The sequence below is a fragment of the Leishmania major genome, chromosome 6 (assembly GCF_000002725.2).
Source record: "Leishmania major strain Friedlin complete genome, chromosome 6".
In the NCBI taxonomy this organism is placed as follows: domain Eukaryota; phylum Euglenozoa; class Kinetoplastea; order Trypanosomatida; family Trypanosomatidae; genus Leishmania; species Leishmania major.
This window is the reverse complement of record NC_007247.2, coordinates 228,032-254,421: the sequence shown is the minus strand read 5'-3', so window position 1 is coordinate 254,421 and position 26,390 is coordinate 228,032. Positions and strand designations below refer to the sequence as shown.

The window sequence follows — 26,390 nt, the reverse complement described above, 5'->3', positions numbered from 1 at the left end:
TGGGCGCTGGTATTGAGCGTGCACACGCGTGTGCCTACGCCTGGGTGCGTGCACGTGCGATGGTGCTTGTGCGGTTGGAGAGCCGCACGCCCATCGGCTCCGGTTCCGTGAAGACCCCTCTCTCTACAAGCACCAAGACAGACGCGCGCACAGCGAGCGAGAGAGAGAGAGAGGTACAGATGCGTGCGCACCGCTCGCACCGACTGCACACGGTGCGCGCACACAGATGCGCAGAGACGCACAGAGGGAGAGCGGAGGCTCTTTACGAAGAAAGGAAGTGGACGGAAGACAGAGGCATCAGAAAGCAGCGCAAGCAAAGTCGATCAGATAAAGCGGACGGCGGGGTGCATGGGCGCACACACACACACACACACACACACACGTACACCGAAAGGGGGAAAGAAGCAACCGCAGAGAACGATGGAACGGAAAAGTAAGCGCCGCCGCAGCAGCAGCATCGGCATTCAAAAACATACACACACACACACACCGTTACATCACAAGGTGAACGACGGGATGGATGTGTCGAGGGGAAGGAAAAGGAAGGAAGGGGGAAGCGCATGCACTCACACATACTTGCACGCGACCAACATTGATTTTTTCTGTGTGTTGTTGCTCTCACACCGTGAAGAGCGACGTGCGCAGGTGAGTCGATTAAGGACGGCATTACCACAATGGAGAGGGAGGGAGGGAAAACGAAGATGAGGCACTCTTTCTGCATACACACACACACACACACACAAAATCCAGCAAGTGGGAGCGGGGCGGACCGAGAAAGAGCCAGTGGGCTTATATCCACTTTTCAATCGCGGCGTCATCAGCGCGGTGTGGTCACCTGCACCTCTGAGGCGTGTGAGTCGGACCCGGGGGAAAAAGAGCGGCGCGACATATTCACCGGTGAGCACTCCGTGGCCTCCTCGCACCTGTTGCCGCCGTTGCTGACGGCGAGCGCTGGGGGCACCGCATCCTCCTTCGGCAGCGTTAGTGCGTCCCTGTCCTTTGCGGTGGGTGATCCGGCATTACTCCGTGCAGCACTACTGGGTGTCGCCGCCAGCATCGCCTCCTCCGCAGAGGTTGCGGAGACCGAGTACGACCCCTGACCGTCGCTGTCAGTGGAGGACACCGCTCGGTGGGCCACCACCACCGCCATGTCGGCGGGAAGTGCGGCGCGGTCGCCCTCAGAGTCGTCGCCATCCTGGGCCGCGCCATCCCCGCCCCTTCCTTCATCAGAGACCCAAAGGTGTTGATAGTCGTTGTCACAACCGCGCAACGCAGCTGCGGAGCCGCCGAATATCGTCACCAGCTGCGCCTCCGTGTACGACTGGAGGAAGGCGCTATCCGCCAACGACGTGATAACCGTGGCGTTGGAGACATCAGGCGAGGCTTGGAAGCCCGCGAGACGTGGCTCATCAGCGCCATCTGCGCTGCTGCCACACGGCTGCGGCACGCGCTCTTGCGCCGGGAAGCCATCGTTGATGTCGTTGAATTTTACGGCGTCCTCCGTCCTGTCCGCGTGCTGCTGCGGTAGCGGTGGTTGTGGAGAAGTGGCCCCTAGCGCGGTCTGCAGACCGTTGTCGCTGCTGCCACCGCCAATGTGCACGGCGTCCATCCCTGACCCCTCGCTCTCCCCTGTATCGCCAATATCGATGGCGTACTCAACGACGGACTCGGCCTTCTCAGCATCCGATGGCTCTCTGTCGGCGGCGGCGGCTGTTGCCGCTAGAGCTGCGGCCGCGGCTGTCCGTTTCACTGTCGGCTTGCGCGCATCGGTGGGCGACGGAGGCACGAGGGAGCCCGACGTCGAGGTCCGCCGCGGCGCTCCTTTCCCGGAGCCAGGCTTGGCAGCGCCGCCAAGGGAGCGACGCCCAGTCGCAGCCGTCGTGGCAGAAGCGGGCCGCGCGCCGCCACTTTTTTCTGGAGGCGAGCTGCCGTGAGTCAGCGACGAGCGACGGCTGGTGTCACCGGGCGGCCCTGTTGTGGTGGCGGCGGTGGTCATCACGTGCGCGGTGCTGCGTGGGTCAGCACGGACGGCAGTAGCCGCCGCCGATCTGCCGCTCGGCACCCACGGCTTTGGGTTCGTTGTGAGCGGCACCACCGATGACGCAGACGTTGCCTCAGCACCAGCAGCAGCGCCGGCACCCCTGGTGGCCTTGGCAGCCGGAGCGTGGCTTGCCGGCCCGCCATGTGCCACGGAATCACTGAAGGTGGCAGAGGCTTCCTTGGAACGCAGCTTCGAAGCGCCACCGCCTGCGCCACGGGAGGAGTGCCGCCGCCTGCAAGGAGCAGTGTCGCTCTCCGGCCGCTGCAACTGCCGCGGTACCTCCGACGAACCCCGCCACGACGCCCTCACAAGGACGTCGCGCTGGTACGACGAGGCAACCGTGGAGAAGGAGCTCATGCTCCCAGAGGGCGAGGTGGGCAACGCCGCGGTATTGCCACCACTACCACCAGCATCGGCAGCATCTGACGCGAGCGGAAGGGTCTCGGTGTATGCCTGAGTCAACCGTACTCCCCTTGCAGCTACAGGGTCATCATCAGCGCCGGACTTGCGCATGCTTGTTTTGCTCGCGGTCGAGGAGGATACAAAGGCCGCTTCGGTGCCGTGGTTGTCGACCAACGCGACAGTGTTCGAGGTGACACTCGGCAGCGGCGGCGTCTCCATAGCATCTGCAGCAGAGGCGGACGACGGCGAAGGGTTCGCCTTGCTGGTCGCTGCTGCCGCCATCTCAAGCGCCGCCTGTGGCGGCGGGTTCAGGTCGAGCAGGAAGTTGCCGCGGGAGTGGCGCCGCTTCCGCAGCCGCCTTCCCTTTCTGCTGCCGCCGTTGTTCGTGCCGTGGCTGGCGGCCTGCTTTCCGGTCACAGCGGACGTGTGGCTGAGCTGCTGCTCCTCTGACAGCGTCTTCTCGGTCAGCGGTGATGCGTCCGTCCACGACAACGGAGCAGAGCCGGAGTTGAAGGACTCTGAAAAGGGCTTCGACGATGATCGTGATGCTGCCTCGTCGAGGGCGCGCGAGTAGCGTGACTCGGGAGAGGTAATGCTGCGCTTCGCTACCCTTCTCGACTTCTTTGCGTTCGCCGCCGCCGCCGCGGTATCGGCGAAGCCCCTGCCAAGGGCAGAGTGGTTGGCCGGCGTCGATGCAGCGGCGGAGGACCGCTCGAGGAAGAAGCTGCGGGCGGTCGGCGGGACTGAGAAGAAGTCCTCAGACGCAGGCGCGTCCTCGATACCGGAGCAGAGGCTTGCTTGCCGCCTCAGGTACAGCTGCTGCGCATTCGGTGTGCTGCACGGCCCCGCAGCGCTACCCGGGGTCAGCAGCGGGGAGCGTGGGGGCAACAGCGACGCGTCCCGCGCGCTGGAGGGCATCGTCCCGCCTTGGCTGTGGGTGATTGCCGCAGGGGAAGAGAGTGATCGGGCATGAGTGGACGGCGTGTAGGCGCTGCGGCATGTGTAGAGCTGTCGCCCCTTCGAAGAGGCTCCGCTGGCGGTGCTCGCCGGGTAGCCGCCAGAGAGGAGGTGCACGTCCGCCTCTGCAGCCGCACCTGCTGGGGTGGCGGGAGTCAGGTCAGTGTAGCTGCAGCAGCTGTGGAAGCAGTCCGACCCTACGATGGAGCTCTCGCGAGTGAGCGGCGTGCGTGCACTGCCGGAGCTCCTCGTCGCCAGCACCTGCTGGCTCGCGCGCACGTTTGCGAGGGTCGTGCGGGAGTGTGGGCCGGGGGAGAAGAGCTTCGACTTCTGTTGAAGCTGCTGCCTCTCGCTTCCTTTCGGCGCGGCTGGGGTGAGGGATGCCGTGGCCGCGCTCAGTGGAAGCGACGCAGGCGGAAGCATCGGGCGGTACTCCGCGCATATCGCGGTGCTGTTATAGTAGTTGTAGCCGTGTGGTTGCTGGCTCGTCATGCTGCCGCAGCTGACAATGGAGGCACTGCGAGGGAGGCCAGCAATACTGCTCGAGCTCTTGCGTAGCTCCCTCGGCGTGCCAAACGCCGAGCTCGCTGTCTCCACCACGCACGTGTCATCGTCCGTGAAAATCATCGGGTTCTCATGCGGCCGCGCCATGCCGGGGTATGCGACTTGGTCGCACGGTTTTCTCTCCTTGTCGGTGGACGCGGTGGAGGCGACACTCTGCAGATCGGGTGAGTTGAACGCTGAAAGCGGGCTCGCGCCGACGCCGGTGTACTTGTCAGCCCCTAGCCTCATCCCTGCGTCGTGGCCTGGAGGGAAGTAGGCGTCGCAGCGGGATCCCGCTTGCGCAGAACTTGGGCATGCGCCGCCGTTGTTCATCAGCGGGGCCAAGTTACCGCCGGCGGAGCTGATGGCGGTGACGACGCTGCTCGTCTTTGTCTCCGTGTCACGCAACATTGCTTTCCCCGAGAGAAGGTCGGTGTTCCTGGTGAAGTCGCTGCTGGCGTTGCTGCTTCGGGCGTCGACGCTGGCGGGGAGGACCAGGGCGCTGCCACTGAGCAGCCGCTCCGAGACACCGGCCTCAGGATTGCCGGCACCACCGTTTCGGTCGGTGACGCGCACGTGAGTGCTCGAGCTCCCGCCCAGCGCAGCGCTCGCAGCCGGTGACTCTGGCAAGCTGCCATGGTTTGGGTTGGCGTCCTTACCAGCCGCGCTTCCCCGGTCGTGGGGCGCGCGCTTCGTTGTGGCGCATGAGCAGACGCCGCCCATCTTTTTTCGCCTGATCCCTCACTACTACCGACGCTGAAGGAAGCCACAATTCAGCAGAGAGCCACGACACCGACGATGGCAAGAGCGGCTGAGCTGGCAATGATAAGACCCGGGGGCGGAGTGGGGGGAAGGGATGGGCGGAGACGGCCCGACGCGTGCTGCTTCGCCTCTGTCGTCCGTTCCTCTTCTCCCGTCTTGGGGTGTGGTAAGAGTCGACAGCGAAACGTGCTAGAATGGGAGAGAGAGAGAGGGGGGAGGGGGGGAGGGGGGGGGGGCGCAGCGCGGGGAGCGCACAGGCAACGACGCCGACAACGAAATGCGCTGATAAAGCAGCCGCGATGCGTGTTGCGCTGTGGATGATGAAAATCAGCACTGACGGCAATGATGATGATGATGTGAGCACTGGTGATCGCAACGCTTCCACAGGCGACGATGGGGCGGTCGGTGTGCGTGATCTGTGAGTGCGGGTCGGCGGTGGTAGTGGCGGCAGTGAGGCACCTACAGTCACGACCACGGAAAGCAAAGGAGAGAAGGCGGCGAGAAGGTGATAGATATATGGCGTGCGCGCGCTCTCCCTCTGTGCACGCGGCGGCGTTTGTGTGTGTGTGTGTGTGTGTGTGTGTGTGTGTGTGTGTGTGTGTGTGTGTGTGTTAGGTGGTGAGCACACGCAAGATTTGCCACGTCGCACCTTCTCGAGCTTACCCCGTCTCGACAAGTGCGCTGTGGCACGCGTACGGACGAAGAGGGCGGAAAGAAGCACGCTCTCCTCCTCCGGTGGCGGGTGTTGGTGGTGGTGGTGGTGGTGAGTGCGACGCGTGACGAAAGACGCACACCTGCGCAGGAAGTGGGGAAAGACAGTTAAGAGAACACAACAAGAATGTGTGGAAGCCGGTGGTGATGGACGCTCAGGCGAGGGGACGGCAAGGCGAAACAGACAGGTAGATAGATAGATCGATATAAAAGGGGAGACGAGACAAGGAGAGAGAGAGATGCGTGCACTGGCTTGCATGGGCAGGGGTGGGGAGTGCCGCGTGTGCTGCCGTATATATATATATATATATGTGTGTGTGTGTGGGTGGGTGGGTGGGTGGGTGGGTGCGAAGCACCTCAGGAATTCCTGCACCGGCGAGGGCGGGTTAAGCGTTTTCGGTAACAAGAAACAGATTTTGGTAATGCGCTCGTGTGGGTGTGTCGTCAGGGATGGAGAAGAAGTACAGAAGGGGCGCAAGAGGTGTTAAGAGGGTCGGGTCGTGATGGGGTGGCGTGGCGTGGGGTGGCCCCTCACAGCAGGGCTATCGAGGCACACGTACGCCTCTACGCGCCGACCGGCCATGCGCGTCCTGCATCCGCACGGCGCCACAGAAAGGATGACGAGGCGCGGCTTCGATGACAGCAGTGCCGCTGCACGCAGCAGGCAAGGCAGGCGCATAGAAGACACGCGCATGGAGATCGGGAGACCAGCGGCGGAGATGCGAAGAAACGAAACGAGAGCGCGCGAGCGCGCGAGAGAGAGAGAGAAGGAGAGAGGGACCCGCCTCCCACTCATACACACACACACACCACGAAGGCGCTGCACACAACACAAGCACGTGCATGGCCTACCACAACGTTGCAAGCTCCAAAACATCCACTCGTCATCCGTTCATCGACGCAGCTGCAAAGGCGGTGAGTAGAAGGGGAAGATGCATGAGGTGGGGGAGGGCTTGCCGCATGCACGCCCGCCATCGCAGCACAATGGGAGAGAAGAGAGTTTCTAAGAGACCAAACATACAAAGTCAGAGACGACGCACGCAAGCGGTGGTGGCGGCGTTGGGGGAGCGAAATAGAAGACACACAGGAACATCGATACAGGCACGTGCACACTCGCACACAGCGACAGAGGAGGGGCCGGAGGGCCGGAGGGCCGAAGGAAGGTGCTGCGCCCCACCCCCCACCCACCACCATCCCCCTCCGCACCCTCCTCTCTTGCTCTCTCATGCAAAGTCATCAACAACCAAAGCGACAAGAGAATGGCAACGGCACGTGGAAGTAAGGAAGCGAAGCGAGACGCGAACAAAGCAGGCAGAGAGTAGAGAGACGCAGACAGCTGCACAGTGACCTAGGCTCGGTGATGCACGCTCACATGTGCTCTCTGATGAGGCGAGAGGCCTGCCCTACGCTTGCCTCTCGACTTTCGCTCCCTCGTCTACCCGCCTCAGCGTCCGCGGCGCCGCTCCCACACGGCTGTATGGTGCCGAGGGAGAGCAAGGCGGCTGCACTTCCTATCAACTGCGACGCATCTACACTCTCCCGCAGTCCTTTCGCTGCTTCCAGCTACATGGGCGCGATGATGCACATCTGCGCCACGATCTTGGCCACATTCTAAAGCCTTTCGCCCCTCTACGGCGGCGGCGGCGGCAGCGGCTGCAACGCAGGGTCCTTGCGCACCATTCGCCTGGCCACTGCCGCAGGCTACTTCGGCTCGTGTTGTGGCGGTGTTAGGCGCCGCAGCTGCCCCGATTGGCCCCCGCTGACGGAGACTCGCGTGCGTGGCCGCCGCCTTTTCGGGCGTGAGTGTTGTCAGGGTCCGCGTCGTCAAGGATACTGGAAAATGGATGAGCTGCCTTCATCGCAGCCTACAGGCAGCAGCGCGGCCGCGTTTGTCGGCACCTCATCCGTGGCCGACGGTTCGTAGGTGGTGACGCTGTCCTCACAGGGCTCGAGCGTGTTGCAGTACTGCTGCCCGTACACGCCCGGCTCCTGCACCGCGCCGTACGAGACATCCGCACTCAGAGCGTCGACGCCATCGTCGTCGTACCTCGCCGTCCGGTTTACCGCAGCTCGTGCTGGCATGCCTGCGCGATTAGACGTGTGCTGCACCGGGGACGGCTCTGCAGCGTGGAGAGCGGCGAAAAAGTGCTGGTGCTGCGCTCGAGGTGCTGGCATGGCCAACTTTGGTTTCTGGCTGCCGCGCAAGTACGAAGAGCCAGCGTTTGTCGACGGTGGCGCGGAAGCACCAGCAGCCGCCCCTGCTGCCGACGCAGCGAGGGTAGACACGGGATCGCTTAGGTGCGACATCGGCAGTCGTGATGGGAGTGGCACCGACATCGGTGGCGCCGCAACGCATCGCGGCACAGAAACGGACGCCCCGTTCACGCGGCCGCTGCCCGTTATCATCGCCGCCGCGCCGTTGTGGGCGCCGGCTAGGCGCAGCGTGTGCGCTTCGAGCAGTCGAGTCGTGGACGCCTTGATGGTGGCAAGCATTGCAGCGTCGAGCAAAAGCCGCGGCGGCGCACCCCCGGCAGCCCCCATTATGTACGCCGTGGGCGGGGGCATGTACGTCGTCGCTGATACGCGGTGCCTTTGAGGGGCAGCGCCGGGGTTCGGGTCCGTGTAGCCTCGACGATACGGGATGGGCGAACGAAAGCCGCGCCGCCACTGTCCAGACACAGGCTGCAGCGGCAGCTGCGAATATGGCGTGCCCAGGCCAACCGAGCTCTCGCGGTAGAGAAACCGGTTCAGGTGCTGTTGCGACGCCACCGTCTCGCGGCCGGTGTCAGCGCCGTGGTGAAGTGCCTCCATGCGTTCAGACGGCTTGCCGACCGGTATCAAGGCTTTGTTACTGATGCGTGTCACCGAAGTCGAGGCCATCGACGGTGTCGGTGACGGCGGCACCGCTGCCGCAGCGCAATATTTGTCTCTAGGGAGGGCGAGAGGCGGGGGTGGAGCAGCAGCTACGGGAGAGGCGACGTACTGGGCAGCCCGCATGCTACCGCCGTTGTGCGTCGATGGCCGCAGCAGCTTGCGCTGCGACGGTCGTTGTGACGGCCGCACGGAAACGGGCGAAGAGCTCGCGATGCTCGGCTTCCGCGAAAGGCGGCGCGGCGCGGGAGTGGGTGCGTTCGACGACGTTGCAGCGCTCGTGCTCTGACCATTGGCAACGTCCGGCAGCGAGCGTGGTGACTCGCGCTTCGGTATCGGCTGCGGGACACTTTCCATGGCGACCGGCGTTGTTGCCTCCGCGTCGTTCAACGTCGCTGTAACTGCATCTGGTGGAACGGGTGCGGGCTCCGGTTGCTGCTGCGTCGATGGCGGTAAGGAGCGCGGCTGCGAGAGCTCCACCTCCCAATCATCTGCCGCCGCCTTCTCCTCACTGTCGTTGCTCTCCACCTCGAAGTCGAACTGGCTGCCAACCCTTTCCACCTCCCGCTCGGGCTTCTGCTGCTCTGATGGCGTCCAGGTGCGGCTTGTGGACGAGCGCGGCACCACACCGACACTCTTGGATGCGTCGTCGGCCTCTGCTGGAGCATTATCACCTTGCTTCGGCTTCACCGACATCTCTGCCGTCGTCTGCGTCGAGTCATCAGGCGCACCAACGGCAGCCGCCGCATCGTCTGCTTGCTGCTCCGCTACGGCCTCCTCCGGCAGTCGCTCCAGCGATCTGGGACTCCCCTCATCCCTTCTTTGGGGGGTGCTCGCTGTCGCGGAGGGCTGCGCCGATTCGGCCACGATCGCTTCATCCAGCTCGGAAGTGCTGGCGTACTGCACCGCCTCGTGCCCTGCGTCCTCTGCGGAGGCACCTGGCGGCCCCTCGTGCGTCCTCTTATCCTTGGTCTTTGTGGACTTGCAGCCCATTCCCCCCTTCTGCGAGTCGCTTCGGTGGCTGGGCGTGATGCGTGGCACCGCCGTGTGTCGCTGTATCCGCACGAGAGCGAGGCGGGGGATGGGGGGAGGCGGAGGGAGACAGAGGTGTGGCAGGCGACACACGTGACCCAACAACGAGTCGATGCGGATGTGGGGCTACGGGAAACGGGCAGATCGAAAACCCTCGCGTGTATGCGTGTGTGTGTATATACATATATATATATATATGTAGATACAATCCGAATGCGCGCGTCGCCTTCGTGGCACTGATGGTGTTGATGCTGATGTGACTCGTGTCGCGTGAGCGGCCTTCCTTGCTCGCGTGTGCGTCGGTGAGCTGGTGTGCAGCGGCGAGGGGAGGCCCACGAAGAGGGTCGTGAGCGAGGCAGAGGGAATAAGGAAGACGACGGGGTGACAATGGGTACTTGGTCAAGAGATCGCGTGTTGGTGTCTGCGTGTGGAGAGACGACAGAGACGCGGGGGGAGGGGGGGGAGTCGCGCAAGGAAAGCATCTGCGGCGAGTTCGCGCGCGGATGTGTGGACGCTCGTCGTGGATGGTGCCCACAAGCAAAGTAAGAGTAACGCGAGGCGCTGTTTAACGGAGGCGGCACTGCGCGGCGGTAAGGCGGCAGACAGAACAGAAGAGAACAGAACAAGAGAGGGAGGGAGGGGTGCGAGACGCTGCATGCGTGGCCGTGAGCCTGAGAGCGGCTTTGCGTTTTCGCATGTCCGTCTATGCGGCAGTTGTGCTTGGCTGATGGGTGCACGTGTGGGGCGGGACAGCGATGAAGCGGCGATGATGCAGGTGAACCGCGCCACATGCACTCCAACCCGCCATCAGGGGGAGAGAGTTCCTTTGCTTCACGCTTCCGTTTCTTTGCCACACGACACAAGTCCAACGCCACGCCGTGCTGCTCCGCCCACCGCACACCACCTCAGGTGCCCCATCCGCCTGGCGCCAAGCAGCCCGAGACACGCGCGCACGACAGCAATGCGCCGACCCAGTCGTCTCAGCACCGCCTCTGCCTCGAGCCCTGCCCACATGCCCGCTGAGCAGGTCGCCCTCACAGCCGCTCCCCCATTGCGCCGGTCGCCACCCCTGGTGCACACCCCTCGGCGTGGCACTCAGGCTGCCCCCACCAGTGGCCAGTGTGAGGGCCGTGCGGCGTGCGTTCGAGCCACGCTGACGCTTCGCCCATCACACAGACGGTGTGCAGGCGTGTGCACACGGTCGCAGGTCGCCCCGATGCAACGCCACCCAGGCCCTCGCCGCCGACATCAGCACCGATGCATCGCGCGGACCTCCGCCTACGTCACAGACACTTGACCCTGTGTCACCCACCAGAGGTGAGCTCGGCATTCGGCAGGCATAGGAGGGGAGAGAAGGGGGACTGCTTCGGCTTCTCCCCAGGCAGAGAGAGTGCGGTTGTACCGGACCCGGAGACAGCACGCACTGAGAAGCGTGTGTGTGTGTGTGTGTCTGTTGGTCTCACGTCCCACTCTACCTGCGCTGAAACGGGCCTTCTCGCGGCCTCGGCACACACGCACACGCACACACATACGCATCAACCCGCCAGCGTCCACCGCTACGCAGCCACCACATACTCGCGCTTCCAGCTGTTGTACTTGCCGAGCGCCCACACGGTCATGCTGTTTTTATAGCCGGGGTAGTGAATCGGGTTGTTGCCGTTGAAGACGCCGCTGATGCGCTCCTGCGGCCAATCACCACTCGCAAGTTGGCGGGACATGATGAGCTGCACCCCACGGTCCACGGCTCTGCGGATGTTGCGCTGACGCGTCGGCTCCGTGTGCGCGGCCTTGCCCGCGGCGCAGATAATGGCCATGACTGCCCAAGCCGTGTTCACCACTTGGCTTCCGTCCGGGCTGTCCACCCACGTCTGCCGCGCTGATGCGCTGACGTCCTCGCTCCAGCCGCCGTCGGCACCTTGGTGGGAGAGAAGGAAGTCTACGAGCTTCACACAGTGCGGGTGCACGGCCATGTCCGGTAGCTCTTTCGACGCCTGCAGCGCATCGGCGACGAGCCACGCCGCGTACGTGTAGCAGATGCCCCAGCTGCCGTAGAAGCCACCGTCCGGCTGCTGCTGGCCCAGCACGTACGCGATACCCTCGCTGATGGCGCGGTCCACGTCACGGCGGCGATAGTGCGGGTAGTGCTCGCGGAAAAGTGACAGCGTGTGGATGCAGCTGCTGCTGCACTCGACGTAGCTGTAGTCGATCATGACGTCCTTGAAGAGCTCCGCACAGTCCAGCAGCTCGCAGTACGCCGGGCCGCGTGACGGCTCATACGACGCCCATCCGCCATCGCCGCCGAAGCCGCTATTGCGCAGCGACAGCACCTCGTCCACGCCGTCAAAGATGCGCCGCACTGGAAACTCGTACTGCGGCAGGAGCAGCAGCACCCGCAGCCCCTCCGCCGTGCAGTCCGACACCTGCCACCCTTGCGCCCTGGTAGAGAAGTTCCACGCCCCCTTCGTGCGATGACGGTAGAAGTCGGCGGCCGCCATCGGGTCCATCTGCACCTGGGCAACATCGATGTAGTGGTGCGCCAGCTCCATCTCCGCCGGGAACATCATCTCGCGGCGGCACGCGCAGATCGCTTGCACGGCAAAGGACGTGTCCCACAGCTGTGAGCCGTTGTACCCGCTCATGGACAAGCCGGTGTTCTCCAAGTAGAAGTAGTCCTGCACGCGATGGCAGTGCTTCTGGAAGCGGGCACTGTGCTCGCCCTCGCGCAGCCACGTGACGAGCATGTTGAGCCACTTATTCACAGGGCCCAGACATATAAAACTCGTGCTCTCGTCGTCGTAGGCGATGTGCCGCCAATTCTCCTCCAGCGCGTACCGCCGCAAGAATGGGATGGGGTGCCGCTCGTAGAAGTCGAACAGGCCCATGGCGACGCGTAGCAGCGGTGAGGTCGGCGTGTACACGTCCAGCTCGCACGCCACACCGCGGAAGCTGCGCCACGGGATGGCGTCGTACGGCTCTGTGTAGAGCTCCTTGCGCAGCGCCAGCGTCGTCGGGAACGCCGGCGCCGACCAGCGCAGGCCGTAGAAGTATGAAAAGGGCATGGCGATGACGCGGCTGTGGCACCACATCTTACCCAGCGAGAATGGAATCCAGTCCGGCATCAAAATCATCTCCGGCGGGATCGGGTTCACGCCGTCCCAACTGTACACGCCGAGGATGCTCAGCCACACGCGGCCCCACATCGGCGTCTTGGTGGCGCCGCCGTGGGCCAGGATCCAGTTGCGTGCGCACGTCGCCTGCGGGTCGCTCGCCGGCACCCCCAGCAGACGGATGCTGACGTAGTTCAGCACCGTTCCCATCATCGTGCTGTGGCCCTCCGTGTGTTGCCCCCACCCGCCATCCAGGTTCTGGTGATTGCGGATGTACCGAATCAGCTCCTGACGCGTGGCCTCGCCGCACCGGCAGCCCACCTGGCCGGCATGTTCGGAGGCGGGGACACCCAAGACGCGCTCTGGGATGTCGCCCCCACTGCTGCGTCGTTTCGCGCCGCTGGAGTCCAGCCGGACGTGGTGGTGGTCGGGGAGCGGCGGGAACAGGCGGTTTGTCTCACCTCCCGCCACGATGAACTTGGTGATGACGAAGCCGGCCACGAGGAACATGCAGCCGCTGTAGTTGTTCGGCCAGTGGCCCGAGAAGGGGTCCTGCAGCTGGACCAGGAAGCGGATGCCGTCGTCCATGGCCGCCTCCGACGTCGTGCGCGGCTGCGGGGGCGAGGCGGGGATGAGGCCGATGTGGTAACGCTCCACAAAGGACCGCTTCAAGCATTTTTCCTGGAGGATGTCGGGCAGCCAGGGCACGCGACTGTTGATGACGCCGGTGCCGTTGAGCTCACTACCTCTGCTGTCTTGCGCTTCGTCACCACCACCCGAGTCCGATGCGGCGCGCTGGCGAAGCAGCGCATGATAGTCGCCGACGGTGTGCAAGCCACACAGCTGCGCCATGGCGAGCTCGTTGTGCTCCTCCCCTTCGCGCAGCGGCTCGCCAAAGTACCACCGCTGGCGCCCATCCTCACAGCGCAGGTGCCACGAGTCCAGCGGGAACTCCTTCGAGGGCTTGTGCACATTGGCGCGGACGTGGGGCATGCTTGGGTGCACCCAAGCGCGGTGATGCTGCAGCCGCAACCGCCGCTGATGCACGTCAAGCAGCTTCAGGAGCAGATGCAGCGTCAACCACACTGGCCACGTGAACAGAAAAAAGAAGAAGAGAAGACAAGTGCGGCCGACGCGCCACAGCTGACGCCGGATGTAGTCGCGCAGCGTGTTCGGCGGCTCCGGTACGACGGTGCGCACGGGCAGGGTACGCTGGTACTCGACAAAGGACGTGTGCTCCGCCGCATAGGGCTGGGCGATGGCCGCAACGCACGCGTAGAAACTGCGCAGGATGTCCGGGACGAAGTCAGCGGCGCTCGTGACGGCGCCTCGCGGTCGGTTGCGTTGTTTGTCGCAGCTACTGGTGGTGAGGCCATTCACGCGTGTCTCGTGTGGCTTGGTCGGCGAACCCGACACGGCGGCCCTCGACGAGGAGGACTGTCCGTTGTTGGTGTGCATACTTTCCTCGCTCACCTTGTGTGTGTGTGTGTGTGTGTCACGTGGGCAGGCTGGACGACGAAGGCGAGCGAGAGAAGGTCACGGCCGGTGAAGAGCAACAAGATATAGATACCTATATATATATATATATATATATATACATATGCCTACCCCGAAAGGTCCCCTACACTGCCGACACACACACACACACACGCACGCACGCACAGCGAGATAGAGAGAGGCCGTGCAGACGAGGGGAAACAGAGACGCACCCAAGCAACGATGACGTGCACCTGCGCACACGCGCACGCCACAAGGCGAAGCACCGAAACAGTAAAAAAAAAAAGAAGCAAGACGAAGAAGTGATGAGCGGACGAATACGCAAGCTGCTTGCGGCTGCACCGACGTGTGTGTGTTGCAGCGCGTGTGGTTGGTGTGGAGGCGTGGGCGTCAAGGTGGCGCGCAAAGGACGGATGCGCACGCATAGGCGCACACATGCATGTGCGCGCAGCGACGAGTTGTCGTGCAGCAAGCGTGGAAGGTGTGGAGAGAGGAGTAGTGTAAGAGAGAGCGAGTGCGCTTAGTGGACAGCTGAAGATGATGGCATGCCAGTGGCAGAGCAGGATGAGGGAAGCGAGAGAAGGGGCATGGCAAAGGGCTTCCGTCGGAGGGGATCTATCCGCTAACGGTAGCAAGAGCGAGCGAAAGCCGTGCTCGCGAACGCACACATGCACACATAGTATTGCGTACAGCAAGTTCGTACCCGCCTCCTCTCCGTCTCTGTCCCGTCCTACCACCACCACCACCACCACCCACCCTCCCCGTCACTCTCGCAGCACCTGCACAGCAGACATCATGACAGCAAGCGCAGCAGACGCTCCGTTGCCGCGCGCATGAGACTTGCTGCCTGCGATACATCTGCCACCCCCTGCCATCCCCGCCTGTGCATGGGGTAGCCGGTTGCACACGCGTTCCCTCCGCCCTACTCGCTTGCTCGTCTTGTTGTACAACGTAGGCAAAGCTCCGTGGATGTGCACAAGCACGCAGAGGCCTGCACACAGGCACTGATAGATGAAAAGAAGCGGGGGAGGCGATGGCGGCAACACAGACGTAGAGGAAGGAGCACCACCGGCAGCCGCCATGCTCGCACACGTCGATTGCGAGCCGCGAACAGCTTACACACACACACACACAGAGAGAGAGAGATACAGACACGGACACAGACACAACGATCATCACCCATCCCAACCCCACTCTTCTGCCTCTCCCGCCCGAGGGGCGCTAGAGCGCCGTGGAGGAGGCGGCGTCGCGGGCAGACAGCGGAGCGGGGCTGCCTCCGTCGCCGCCAACGGCCAATGAAAGCGGCGTGGAGTCGCTCGGGCGACCGACACGCTCTGCCCGGCGGCGGTCGTCCGTCCCTGGGCCGGAGGCGGCCGCCGCCGGGTTGGCCGCGAGTGACGCGAATGCATGGCTCGTGCCAGGTTCCGTTTGAGGACACAACAGAGTGCTGTTGGACCGCACACCCGTACCGGTGCCTGACACAGAGCCCCGGGCTGCAGGCTGCAGCTGCGACACCTCGCGCGACGGGCTCACTGACGGACTCGTCGATTGCGCCTGCAGTCGTGCCGTCGCCTCCTCGACAATGCGGAGGAGCTCCTCGCATGTGGGGCGCTGCGCTGGGTCCATCTTGAGACACGTCTGCGCGATAGTCACCAAGTCAGGACACTCCGGGCACTCGGGTATCTCCGGCGGCTCCGCTGTGTAGGTGAGCAGGTTCACGATCTGCTCCTCGCTCTCAAAGTCGTACTCGAACCATGGCGCCTCCCCTGACATCATTTCAATCATCGTGCAGCCGACGGACCAAATATCGCCTGCCTTCGTCGGGCCGCCGAGCTTGTTGGACGAGTCCTTCGCCGCGACGGCAGCCGTGACGTCGGCGGCGCCGCTCGAGTGGGGGTTGTGGAAGAGGGCCGGATCCATCCAGCGCAGGGTGCCGGCGATGTGCAACGTGCCTCCGGCGCCAGCAGAAACAACGTCGTCCTTGCGCTGCCCAGGGGTAGTGCGCGAGGTCACACTTTGCGCCTCCCCACCGCCTCCGCGGGCGGCGGTGGCATGCGGTCGGTTCAGCAGCCGCGCGGTGCCGAAGTCAGTCAGCTTCACCTTGCCCTTCTCTGTGATGAGGATGTTCGCTGCCTTGAAGTCGCTGTGGACGATGTTGTGCCGGTGCAGATACGCCAGCCCCTCGAGAGCCTGATGCACGTAGGAGAGGATGACCCCAGGGCTCAGGGCGCCGAAGTTGTCGAGCAGGTGCCGCAGCGATCCGCCTGGCACGAACTCCAGCAGAATGTTGAAGTACGCACTGTTTTGCGAGGAGCCGTAGTACTGCACAATGTTCGGGTGCGTCGCCTTGGACAAGACGCTGATCTCCTCCTGGAGAGAGCGGTACTGCTGCAGGATCGCCTTCGCCTCCGGGTCCTGCTCGGCGTCGCTGCCGTGGGCAAACGTCGGCAGCCGCACCCGCTTCACCGCAATCAGCTGGCCGTTGGTCAGGTTGATGCCAAGGTACACCTCTGCGTTGCCGCCCTTGCCGAGCATTTCCTCGCCAATCTTCCACTCGATGGTCTCGCGATGAGCGTGGCGGCTGCTGCGCGGGGCCCCACCGCCGGCGCGCCGCGAGCCGTTCGGGGTGCCGCTCGCGAAGCTCGAGTTGTCCGGGGTGGAGACCGCGCGTGGGGTGTTGCGGCGGGCGGCGCTAGTGGAGAGGGCGGTGGGCGAGGCCATGACCGTGTTCTGGCTACTGCTGCTCTCCTTGCCGCCACCGCCGGCCGACGAGGCGTTGGTTCGCCGCCCTGTCTGCGGTTGCGGTGAGAGCCGTGCGTCGAGCAAACTGCGCAGCCCGCTGCCACCCCCCATGCCAGTGCGGTCGTCCAGCGGCACGCCACGCTCGTCAGTCAGCATAAAGACGAAGCCCAAGAAGAACTGCGAGGTGCTGAGGCGGAACGTGATGAGAGCCTTATCGCGCAGTACACAGCTCTTGTCCTTGCCAAGCTTCTTCACGTTGACGTACGTGCCGTTGGCGCTGCGGTCGTACAGAGTAACCGTGAAAGCCTTGCTTCGACGCGAGCCTCGCTCGCTGCGGCCGCTGCCGGGACACAAGTCCTGCGCCGTTGTCGACGCTGACACGGTTCGCACAATGGAGAACTGCGTGCTGCTCACAAAACTGTCCGACACGACAGCCGTGCACTTGCTGCTGCGGCCGAGCCGAAATTCATCCCCGAGATTGACGCTGATGCAGCACGACGGAATCGTCGCCTCATCACGTGAAACAAGAACTGCCCAGACGGCGCCCTCGCCGGGCCGCCGCGGTGTCGACCGCACCGCGGCGGTGGCAGCCGCAGTGGCAGTAGCGTTGGCGTTGAGGCTACCGCTGCCAGTCCGGGCCGGATGCGGCGACGGCGAGCCTGTCCCCTGCCCTCCCGCGCCCGCACCCGCCGACAGTGACACGCTGCTGCTCGATGGCACGAGTCCGCCGTTGCCACGGAAGCTGCCGCTGCCAACCGGCGCGCTTGGCAGCACGTCGAGCGAGCTCTCCCGCCTGTACACGGCGCTGGAGCAACGCCGCGGCGACGCATCTCGCATGGCTGCGGTGGCGCCACTGCCACTGCCAGCACCAGAAATGATGTTGGGACTGCTACGATGCTGCGGCTGCTGGTGGCGCGACTCGGTGCCGTAGCTGGCCTCCAGCTCCCCCATCTCCGCTGTGGCCAAGGATGGACTCAGCAAGAGGCTGCCCCTGTAACGCGGCGAAGTCGCCAAGCGGCTGGCAACGCCTCCCGCAGCGGCAGCGTCTTCGCCCGCTCCGCCACCGCCACCGCTCGCCTCGCCTTCGCCGGAGGTCACAACGGTGTCGCAGCGCCGCGGAGAGGGGTGCAACTCCGTCTGCGGCGTTGCCACATCGAGGGCAGAGGCGCCGGTACCCGTGGCGTGCGGGCGAGGGGTAGACATCGCCGGTTCCGACCCCGCCGCCACTAATGTGCTGGCGTTCAAGGAAGACATCGCGGCAGGGGCGGCGGCAGCGGTGCGACCCGACCCTCCGCCACCGCAAGGCGAGGCAGAAGGCGGCGTGCTGCCGCTGATCTCCGCCATGTAACCAAAGCTGCGCAGCTCCTTCGTTACGTCCACCGCCGCGTCCAATGGCACGAGTGGCGGGCTGGGGGCTGGGGTAGAGGCGCCGGCGCCGCCTCGGCGGCCGTGACGGGCACCAGTATGCCTGCCCCTGCTCGCCTTCAGCGGCGCGCTTGCCGTAGACGACTTCGCTGCATGGCGTGGCCGCGATTTGACGGGAGACACGCCGCCATCCTGTATGTCTCTCCTCCCACCGCTGCCCCTGGGGCGTGTGGCGCCGCGATGTGGCGGCGGCGGTGGTTCCTTCAGCGCCCAGTTTCTGCTATCGCCGACGGCGCTGGGGGCCACACCGGTGACATCCTCCGATGCAACGGAGAACGGCGTGCTGTTGGGGTCACGGTAGATGCCCGTATGTGCCCCACTGCCGCCCGTGCTCGCACTCGCTGCTGGCTCACCCGGCTGACGCCAGTGTGAGCCGTCGCCTTGTAGGCGCCGATGCGCGCCCCCCGGTTCCTCGGCGGTGAAAGCGAGCTGTGGAGGCGGCGGCGGTGGCTGGAACGGGGACTGGTGCACAGAGACTCCCAGCGGCCCGCCGGCAGGGCGGTCCTTGTACGGCGACGGCGTTTTGGCGGAGCGGGGGCGACGCGCGTGAAGGTGGCGTTCGTGTGCAGCGTCGGCGTCCGGCACGGAAGGGGCTGCAAAGAGCCCCAGTAAGAGTGATGGGGGGGAGGAGGCGGAGGAGGAGGGGGACACGCGCGCGGCAACACCGCCGCCGCCGCCATCGCCGCCGCTGAGCCCGTACGTGGCGAAACTCATCGACTGACGCGTGCGGTTGTACGCGGCCGTCGCCTGCAGCAGGTGATCAGAGAGGGACTTGAGGAGGCGCAGCTGCCGCACCGCGTCGGCGGTGATGGCAGTCGTCACGGCGGCATCCGGAGCACCGCCGAAGGATGTGGGCGTCAGAGAGGACGCCGAGTTACGCGCCGCATAGCCGCTGCTGGGGCAGCAACCGTCGTTGCCACCGCTGAGTGAGAGAAGGCCGAGGAGGTCCGTGTAGCCGCTCGAATCTTCCTCGATGCTTTCCCGGTACGAATCCACCGCCTCCTTCACGGCCGCCACGAACTTGAGGCTGGCTGAACCGTCACCCCACAACGCCGGCACCTGCGGGCGCTGCCGGCGAAGAAAAGGCACCAGCGGGGTGCCGAGGTAACTCTCCGGCACCCCGCTGGTGCAGCCACCGCCGCTGGCCGCCGCAGCAACGCCGTTGTCATTCGCGTGCGTGAGCACGCCCGAGTGGCCGTGCTCGTCCAGGGAAGCGCTGCTTACGCGGCGGTGGCTTAACCGTCGCTCCTGCAGCAACGCCTCGGCACTTGCACACGCGGTGGCATAGACGGGGGGCTCGGAAAATGTGAGCAAGAGAGGTGACTCACTTGCGGCAAGCTGCTTCAGTGCCTCACGGAGGCTGTACTGAGGCAGCAGCTCGGAGCTTAGCAGCGCTCCAGAGGCCGCGGTCGCCGTCGTTGTCACGGTCGATGCCGCACTGCAACGTGGACCTGCTGCGGACTCCTTGTCCAACCCGAAGTTGCACGCCATCGCCTTGGTCGCGAAGAGCTGCTCTAGCGTCGCCGCGAGCGTCGGTCCGCCGCTCATCGTCCCGGCCATCGCCTTCGGGAGGTCGTCCTCGTCGAAGGGAGTATCGTCATCATCGTCGTCGTCCATGACCGACTGGTCTTCGGCGCCGCTGTCTTTCTGACACTCGCTGCTCCGCATGCGTGCACCTGCGGCAGTGCGGTGTAGACGGTGGTCTCGGTGATGCGGCTGCCGCTCTGACAGCAATGCTTCACCGCTGTTGTCGTCGCCGCTCTTGTCGTCGTCATAGGCCTGCGTGTTCTTCCGAGCGAGCGCTTGCCCTTCCTCTGCGTCCTCTCCTTCCACCGCCGCACGCGGCGGCTGATTGAAGAAGGGGTTTCCTTCCGCGCCACAGCCGCCGGTGTGCTTGCCTTCCACGGCGCTAGCGCTCGTCCGCAGCGGCCCGCCGAGCTGGTTCTCGACTACGCCACCCTCCTCGCTGCACAAAACGCCGCGCAGTGGTCGCAAGGTGGCGCGAAACAGCAGTCCATGCACCATGACAGGTGAAGAGCAGTACGGTGCCGCCATCACATCCTCGTCGCCGTCTCCCTGCGCCTCCTTGTCCCCGTCTGTCTCAAAGGCGGTGGCGACTCCGGCCTCGGCGTAGGGGTCGGTCCCACGCTCAAGTCCTGCCGCGAGGGGCGGTGGCGGTGGTGGGCGAGGACAGCGCACACCCACTGCTACGCCGCTGGTGCTGTTCTTGTTGCCGCCACCACCGCCATCGACTCCGAAGGAAAGAGGAGACTGTGAGGCGGTGCTCAGCTGCGAGGACAGTCGATCTGCGTGCCCGGAAGCTGCTGCTGCAGTACCGACACGGCCGGCCAGCGACCAAGGCAGCTGCAAAGACGAGATCTGGTGCGGCCCGCCGCTAGTGCTCGAGGCGCTGCTTGGTCGAGCGCCGCCACCACCACTAGCGCTCGTCGTTGCAAGCTCCCCGCTGTGGCCAGCAGCGGAGAGCGGCACGTCCGCCAACGCAGCCGCAGCACGTGTGCAGGGCACGTAAAAGAAGCCAGGAAGCGGAGTGTCGCGATGCTGCTGCGAGGCCGCAACGGTGAAAGTACCATAGAGGCCAGCCGCGTGCGGCGGCGGTGATGCCTGGTCTACGAAGGTTGGGCTACCGGCGCCGCCGTGCTGCCGCTGCAGCCGAGCGTTGTGGAGGGGAGAGAAGGCTGTCGACGCTGTCTGTTGTGAGGAGAGCAGCAGCACCGCGGTAGTGGGCGACGTTGACTTGACAGGCGGAGGCGCAAAGCCATTCGAGGCGACCTCGCCATCGGGCACGGTGCCGACCGCTGCCGCCGCGGACAGCGCAGCCGTGTTGGGTGATCGCTGTCGCCGATGCGCGGAGGACGCGAACTCCTCACTCGGCGATGGCGGCGGCGGCAGGAGATGGCGGCCAGTGCTTGAGAAGCCTCCCTGGCTTGCCGCCGTCGTGGCAGCACCGGGCAATCCCTCGTACACGAAACTGCTGTACGCAGGCGTCCCCAGCATGTCATAAGCGGTGCACCCCGTCAGCCGCGCGGCGTAGCGATTCCAGCACAGCACCTCTCCCGTTCGGGGGTGCACCAGTGCAACAGGCAGCGGCAGCGCATCGCACAAGCCATGCAATAAAGGACGCCGAAGGATGATCACGAAGGGTGTCGGCACCGGCTGGCCGCCACCCACCGCCGAGGACCTGTGCTTCCGCCAAGAGCCGGCAGCGCAGGGTGCTGGTGCGGCGAGACGCTCCGCCCAGACGTCGAAGCAAAGAGCGAACGGCGGCCGTCGGCTGCATCGACCGGCGCTGCTCTCCCTCGTGCTGCCGCTAGCCTTTACGTAGTAAGGGCAGTGTCCCCGCAGCGTGATCCGCCGCACAGGCGCCCCCTCGACGACGTTGTCGCGCACCTCCTTCTCCGACGGTTTTGGGAGCTGCTTCGCCGCCCCCGATGGCGCGTTGCGGTTCTCGTTCGTGTCGTGATGATTCTCTTGCATGCCGTCCTGGGCGCCGCTGTGACGCCCTTTCATGCTCTTCTTCTTCGCCTTCTCGTCCCTGGTAGGGTGGGCACCTGCGCCGCACTTCTCGCCTCGCCCTGCGGCGGCTGCGGTGCGCAGGGGCCGCGCGACAGCGCTCACCAGCATCACCGCCTTCTCCCGCTCCACAACATCGAGCCACGCGAGCACGTCCGGCAGCCGGCGGAACAAGATAGCGTCGACGGTGGTGCCGAGAAGCTGACAGAGGGACGGGCCAACGTCCACAATGACTAGGGCAGCGTCGAGGATAAGGTACGGCGCGCACGCGTCCTCCAGCGAGGCCCCAGCCGGTACGGGTGGCTCGCCGTCCCACTCCTCTCCGTCGTCACCGCGGCCGTTGACAGGAAAATTAGAAACATCAACGCCGTTCGCGAAGCCCTCTTCATCCGCCGCGAGCGCAGCTGCAGACATGCTCTTAGCGGCTGCGGCGGTGGGGGCGACCCCGCTCCACGTTCTCTGCCCCTCGGCGGCCGCCGATCCTGTTCGCCGATGCTGCAGAGTTTCCTGATGCGACGAGTCTGCTGGCACTATCGCCGCCGCGGCGCCGTCGCTGTCGACCGCGTCGTCACGAAACGCACCGGCCTCCTCGACCTCTCCAGCCGCCGCCTGCTGCACGTGCTTGCGCAGCTGCCGCCGCGGTTGAGGCGCCGGCTCCAGATTGCTTGCAAACATTGTCGAAGGGGTGCTGCTGCTGACGATAGACAAGCGCGAGGGCGGAGCGAGCTGGCGCGACGCCTGCGGGGGTGACAGAGATGGATGGGTGCCGTCTCCAGACGATGGGAGCATCGCTGCTGCTGATGTCGTGGGATACGTCACCTCAACCGTGGTGCTGATGGGGCGATGGGCAGGCTCGTAGCGCGCCTCGCGCACTGCCCGAGGAGAACTGGGAGAGTACAAGGGTGCAGACGGGTTGCGTGCTTGCCCGTGCTGCGGAGGCAGGGTCGTGCCACGTGGGGTCGCGAGGCCGATGAGGTCGTCGCGCGGCGGCACACCCGCACTGTCGAGAAATTCTGGCGCCGACAGCAGCGCGCCCTGCTGCACACACGGCGCCGGCGATCGTGCGGCGGCATTGTAGCGTGGGCGCAAGGGCCGCTGCGGCGCAATGAGTCGCTGTCCGGACTCGTAACGGCTGAACACTGCCGTGCCAAGGCCACCGTAGTTGGCGTGGGGGTACCGGGCAGCTGCCATGCCCACTCCGCCGCCGCCGCCGCGTACAAGACTCCCGAACTCGCCCACCTTCAGCCTGGCAAGGTAACTGCCGACGATGCCTTCAGCGGAGAGCATCTGTGCGTATGAAGCAGGCGAGTACGCCGCGACCGGTGGCGGAGGGAGGACCGCCCGGCGAGATGGGTGGGCACTGTACTGCGTGGCTGGGGCAGGAGCAGCTGGTGTCACCGTCGGAGGACTGGAGTACGACACGGAAGTGCACGTGGCCTCGAGCGCGTCACGGCCCCGGCCGATGGTGGTGTTCACAAAAGGCGGCAGCGGCACACCCACACCAGCGCCGTAGCTGGCTGAGTAGCCAGCAGCTCCCCCACCAGAGGCGAGGCCTCGCAGCAGTCGGTGCTGCTGCTGTTCCTCCACGATTGCCGGTCGGGGCTTGGTGATGCACATCGCAAAAGCGAAGCAGAGCAGCGGCACGCTCATCCACACCACCAGCGTGAGCAGCGTGCCAGGGCCGGCGTGTTGGCACTGCGCCAGCAGCACCGCCATGTGCACGAGGCCCACCAGCAAGCTCCAGAGGAGCGGCAGTGAAAACCTCATGCCAATCCACGCGTGCAGCAGGCAAGTCTTCCATACCGCCTCGACAGGATAAAGCGTGGCCCCGTAGCGAGCCTCATGTCCTGCTCCACCGTCGGCGAGGATGGCACCGCCGCCGCGGCCAGTCCTTGACGCCATCGGGGCCGTCCACGTTGCCATCACCTGGGGTGACACCAGCACAAAGATGCCAAGCAGCAGCAGCTGAACCGTCGGCAGCACAACGCAGAAGTGCTGGCGATCAATAAGGTGGCCCATGCAGCCAGCGCAGCAGCACATATCAACGCTTCTCACCTCATCATCGGCGTCGTGGTCGTGATACCGCGGGGCAGCGCTGCCAGCGGCAGACTCGACGTGCCAGCCATAGGCACTGCCGGCGCTGCAGGAAGCCGCTGCTGCGCCGCTTGCGTCGTAGAAGCCACGCCGCCACCGCCGGTACCACCGCCGTTCCGAAATCCAGTAGAGCAGGCCACACACGCACCCTACCACTGACGACAGCACCATCAGTGCAATGTGCACCGGATTCGATGACCATGGCAGGAACAGCAGCACCCCTGTTACAACACCGATCAGTGTCAGCATGTATCCAGGTGCAGTCTCCGCTGTGGAGCTCAGCAATGCTGAGCCGACGCGATGCGGCGAGAAGCGCTCGCTACAGCCGTCACCCTCTGGCGGCACCTTTCCATTCGCTTCACCTGTGCACTTCGCACAGGTGTTGCCGCAGCACCACCATGAGGAGCCAGTGCCATGATGCGCTGGGCAGTCGCCCACAGCATGGGTGCTGAATCGATCTGGATAGGCTGGCGGCAGTGATACAGACGCAGAGCGATCCGCAGAGGTGCTGTCGACATGCGGCAAGCGGCTGCTACGCGTTCGCGCGGCCATAGGCTGGGGAGGAGAGGAGAGCGGGGCAGCCGATGTCAGCACCTGCACAACGGAGAGCTGCCCTACCGATGAAGATCGTCGCCGCGTCGCGTCGTGCATGTCGCCAGGGCGCTGTTGGTGGACGCGGTAGTCCGCCGAGTAAGTGCCGGCGCCCTCGTCCCTCTCCTCGCATGAGCACGGATTCGAGTCTAAGTTTTCGCACTTGCCGCTGCTCACATCGTAGGTCATGCTGGGCCCCGCAAAGGCAGCCGGCGGGGTCACATCGGCGGTACCCGCTAGCGCAGGTTTGAGCTGAGGCGGCTGCATTCTCCGCTAAGACAACGAAGCACTGACAGGCGCACAGGAGAACATGCAGGCGCCAGCACAAGCGGGGCTGGAAGGAGGGAGGGGGGAAGAGGGGGGGGGAAGAGGTGCCTGCAAATCTAACAGAGGAAGATGCAGCAGCAGCAGCAGCAGCCAACGGGGTATGGCGCGCACGGAAAACGAGCAACAAAAAAAACAAAAGGCGAGCACCAACGAACAGAGAAGAGAGAAAACACAAGCCGCTATCACATTCAGGGGCGCACGTGCAAGACGGCGTCTGCTATGGATGATGATGATGAGGCGACCCCTCCTCTCTCTCTCTCTCTCCCTCCCTCCCTCCCTCGCCCCTCTCTGCCTTCTGTTGGGGGTGGGGGGTGCTGAGGAGAGCAGGAAAGAGACGGACAGGCGCGGGTACGACAGAAGAAAAAGGAGAAAACGCGGGGCAGCAAGAGCGATGTCAGCCGTCGCGGTGGCTACAACAGGTGTGGGGTTTGAACACAAGACACGCGTGCACACACGCACGATGAGAGAGGGAGCGACGGAGGAAACAAGGCTGCCCGCCTGAGTGTAGTGGTGTCAGTTGGAAGTGCCGAAGAGGAGGGGTTGTGGCGAGGAGACGCGTGTAAGTCAATCACAGCGCGCGCGGAGAGAAAGGGAGGGAGCAAGCGACACGCGCCAATGTGCAGTGAGCAATGCTGCCCACGCTCGATTCCTGTGAGTGCGGTGTGCACACAGTGGTGGTGGAGGAAATGGAAGGCGATTTGCGAAGAATGCTGAGGACACAGCATGCACGTGTGTGTGTGGGGGGGGGGAGGTGGAAGGGTTGGGGGGCGTGTGCGGCAACGCAGGGCGGGAAGGGCGAAGCGAGCCGGCAAAGTGCCGGATGGGGCCGGGCGTGGTGAGAAGGACAGAGCAGCGGTGAATGGTGCCGTGTTGAGTCCGTTTGGGAGCGAGAGGGACAGCGACCGAAGAACAGAAGAGAAGGTGATGAGAGGTGTGGAGAGGAGAGGCGGGCGAGACCCCCTGAGCGGACACGCCCGCGAGTGCGCACACACATGCACAGCGACAATGAGGAGAGACAGAGAGGCAAAGCCGAAGTGATGCACGGGACGTTGGCACATACGCTATCCCCCTCCCCCTGGTCAAGTGATGCTCATAGCCATCATCACTCCCGCGTTTAGCCATCATCCCATCAGTGCGCGTTGGCATCATTGACGCCGTTGCGGCTGCAGCTCCTGATGAGCTTCTTTTTCTTGTACTGTATGCATCTCACGATAGGATGGCGACACAGGCACCGAAGAGAATAGAGGCGAGAGAGAATATAAACGGCGCATGAGCGACACTCGCATCCGAACTATATATATATATATATATCACACACACACACATGCAGCACCGCTGCCGCTGCGCCGCCTCGCAGCCGCACTGCGAGTGGGTTTGCTCTGCGTGCGCCGGCGCCCATCGACGCTGCTGGTCAGCCCAAAGGGAAGCCACCCACCGCAGCCGCTGATGAATAAGCCGTTGCTTCAGCTTCAGGACATGACGGTAGTGCTCGGCAAGCCGACGTCGTCGCAGACCCTTGCTTCAATGTCGCTGCTGTCGTCCACGAAATGGTGCGCGTCGGCCGAGCCACCTTTGGCTTCCGCCTGCCATACGTCACCCATCATTGTCGTCGTCGCTGCCGCCGATGTTGGCGCTCTCAGGTGAGTATCTCTTCCTCGAATAAGCTTCGCTCGGTGGCGTCTGTGTCCGTGATCACCGCAGACGGCGGTGGTACCTCCGGCCTATGCGACTCGGTGTCGTCGTCATCCGCCATCTTT

At 64.5% G+C, this 26,390-nt stretch overlaps 4 protein-coding genes across 4 annotated transcripts; all 4 read right to left on the bottom strand.

Moving 5' to 3' along the window:
- Nucleotides 1–817: 817 nt before the first annotated feature.
- LMJF_06_0670 (conserved hypothetical protein) lies at nucleotides 818–4,666 on the bottom strand (the record flags this gene model as incomplete). Its single annotated transcript, XM_001680785.1, has 1 exon — nucleotides 818–4,666. The coding sequence occupies one exon, from the start codon at nucleotides 4,664–4,666 to the stop codon at nucleotides 818–820; it is 3,849 nt and encodes a 1,282-aa protein (XP_001680837.1).
- A 2,574-nt stretch (nucleotides 4,667–7,240) lies between these two features.
- LMJF_06_0660 (conserved hypothetical protein) lies at nucleotides 7,241–9,280 on the bottom strand (the record flags this gene model as incomplete). Its single annotated transcript, XM_001680784.1, has 1 exon — nucleotides 7,241–9,280. One exon carries the CDS (start codon nucleotides 9,278–9,280, stop codon nucleotides 7,241–7,243), a length of 2,040 nt encoding a protein of 679 aa, XP_001680836.1.
- Nucleotides 9,281–10,875: 1,595 nt separating this feature from the next.
- LMJF_06_0650 (putative lanosterol synthase) lies at nucleotides 10,876–13,884 on the bottom strand (the record flags this gene model as incomplete). The annotated part of the gene is made up of 1 exon (XM_001680783.1): nucleotides 10,876–13,884. One exon carries the CDS (start codon nucleotides 13,882–13,884, stop codon nucleotides 10,876–10,878), a length of 3,009 nt encoding a protein of 1,002 aa, XP_001680835.1.
- Nucleotides 13,885–15,144: 1,260 nt separating this feature from the next.
- Nucleotides 15,145–24,573, bottom strand: LMJF_06_0640 (putative protein kinase; the record flags this gene model as incomplete). Its single annotated transcript, XM_001680782.1, has 1 exon — nucleotides 15,145–24,573. The coding sequence occupies one exon, from the start codon at nucleotides 24,571–24,573 to the stop codon at nucleotides 15,145–15,147; it is 9,429 nt and encodes a 3,142-aa protein (XP_001680834.1).
- Nucleotides 24,574–26,390: the final 1,817 nt, after the last annotated feature.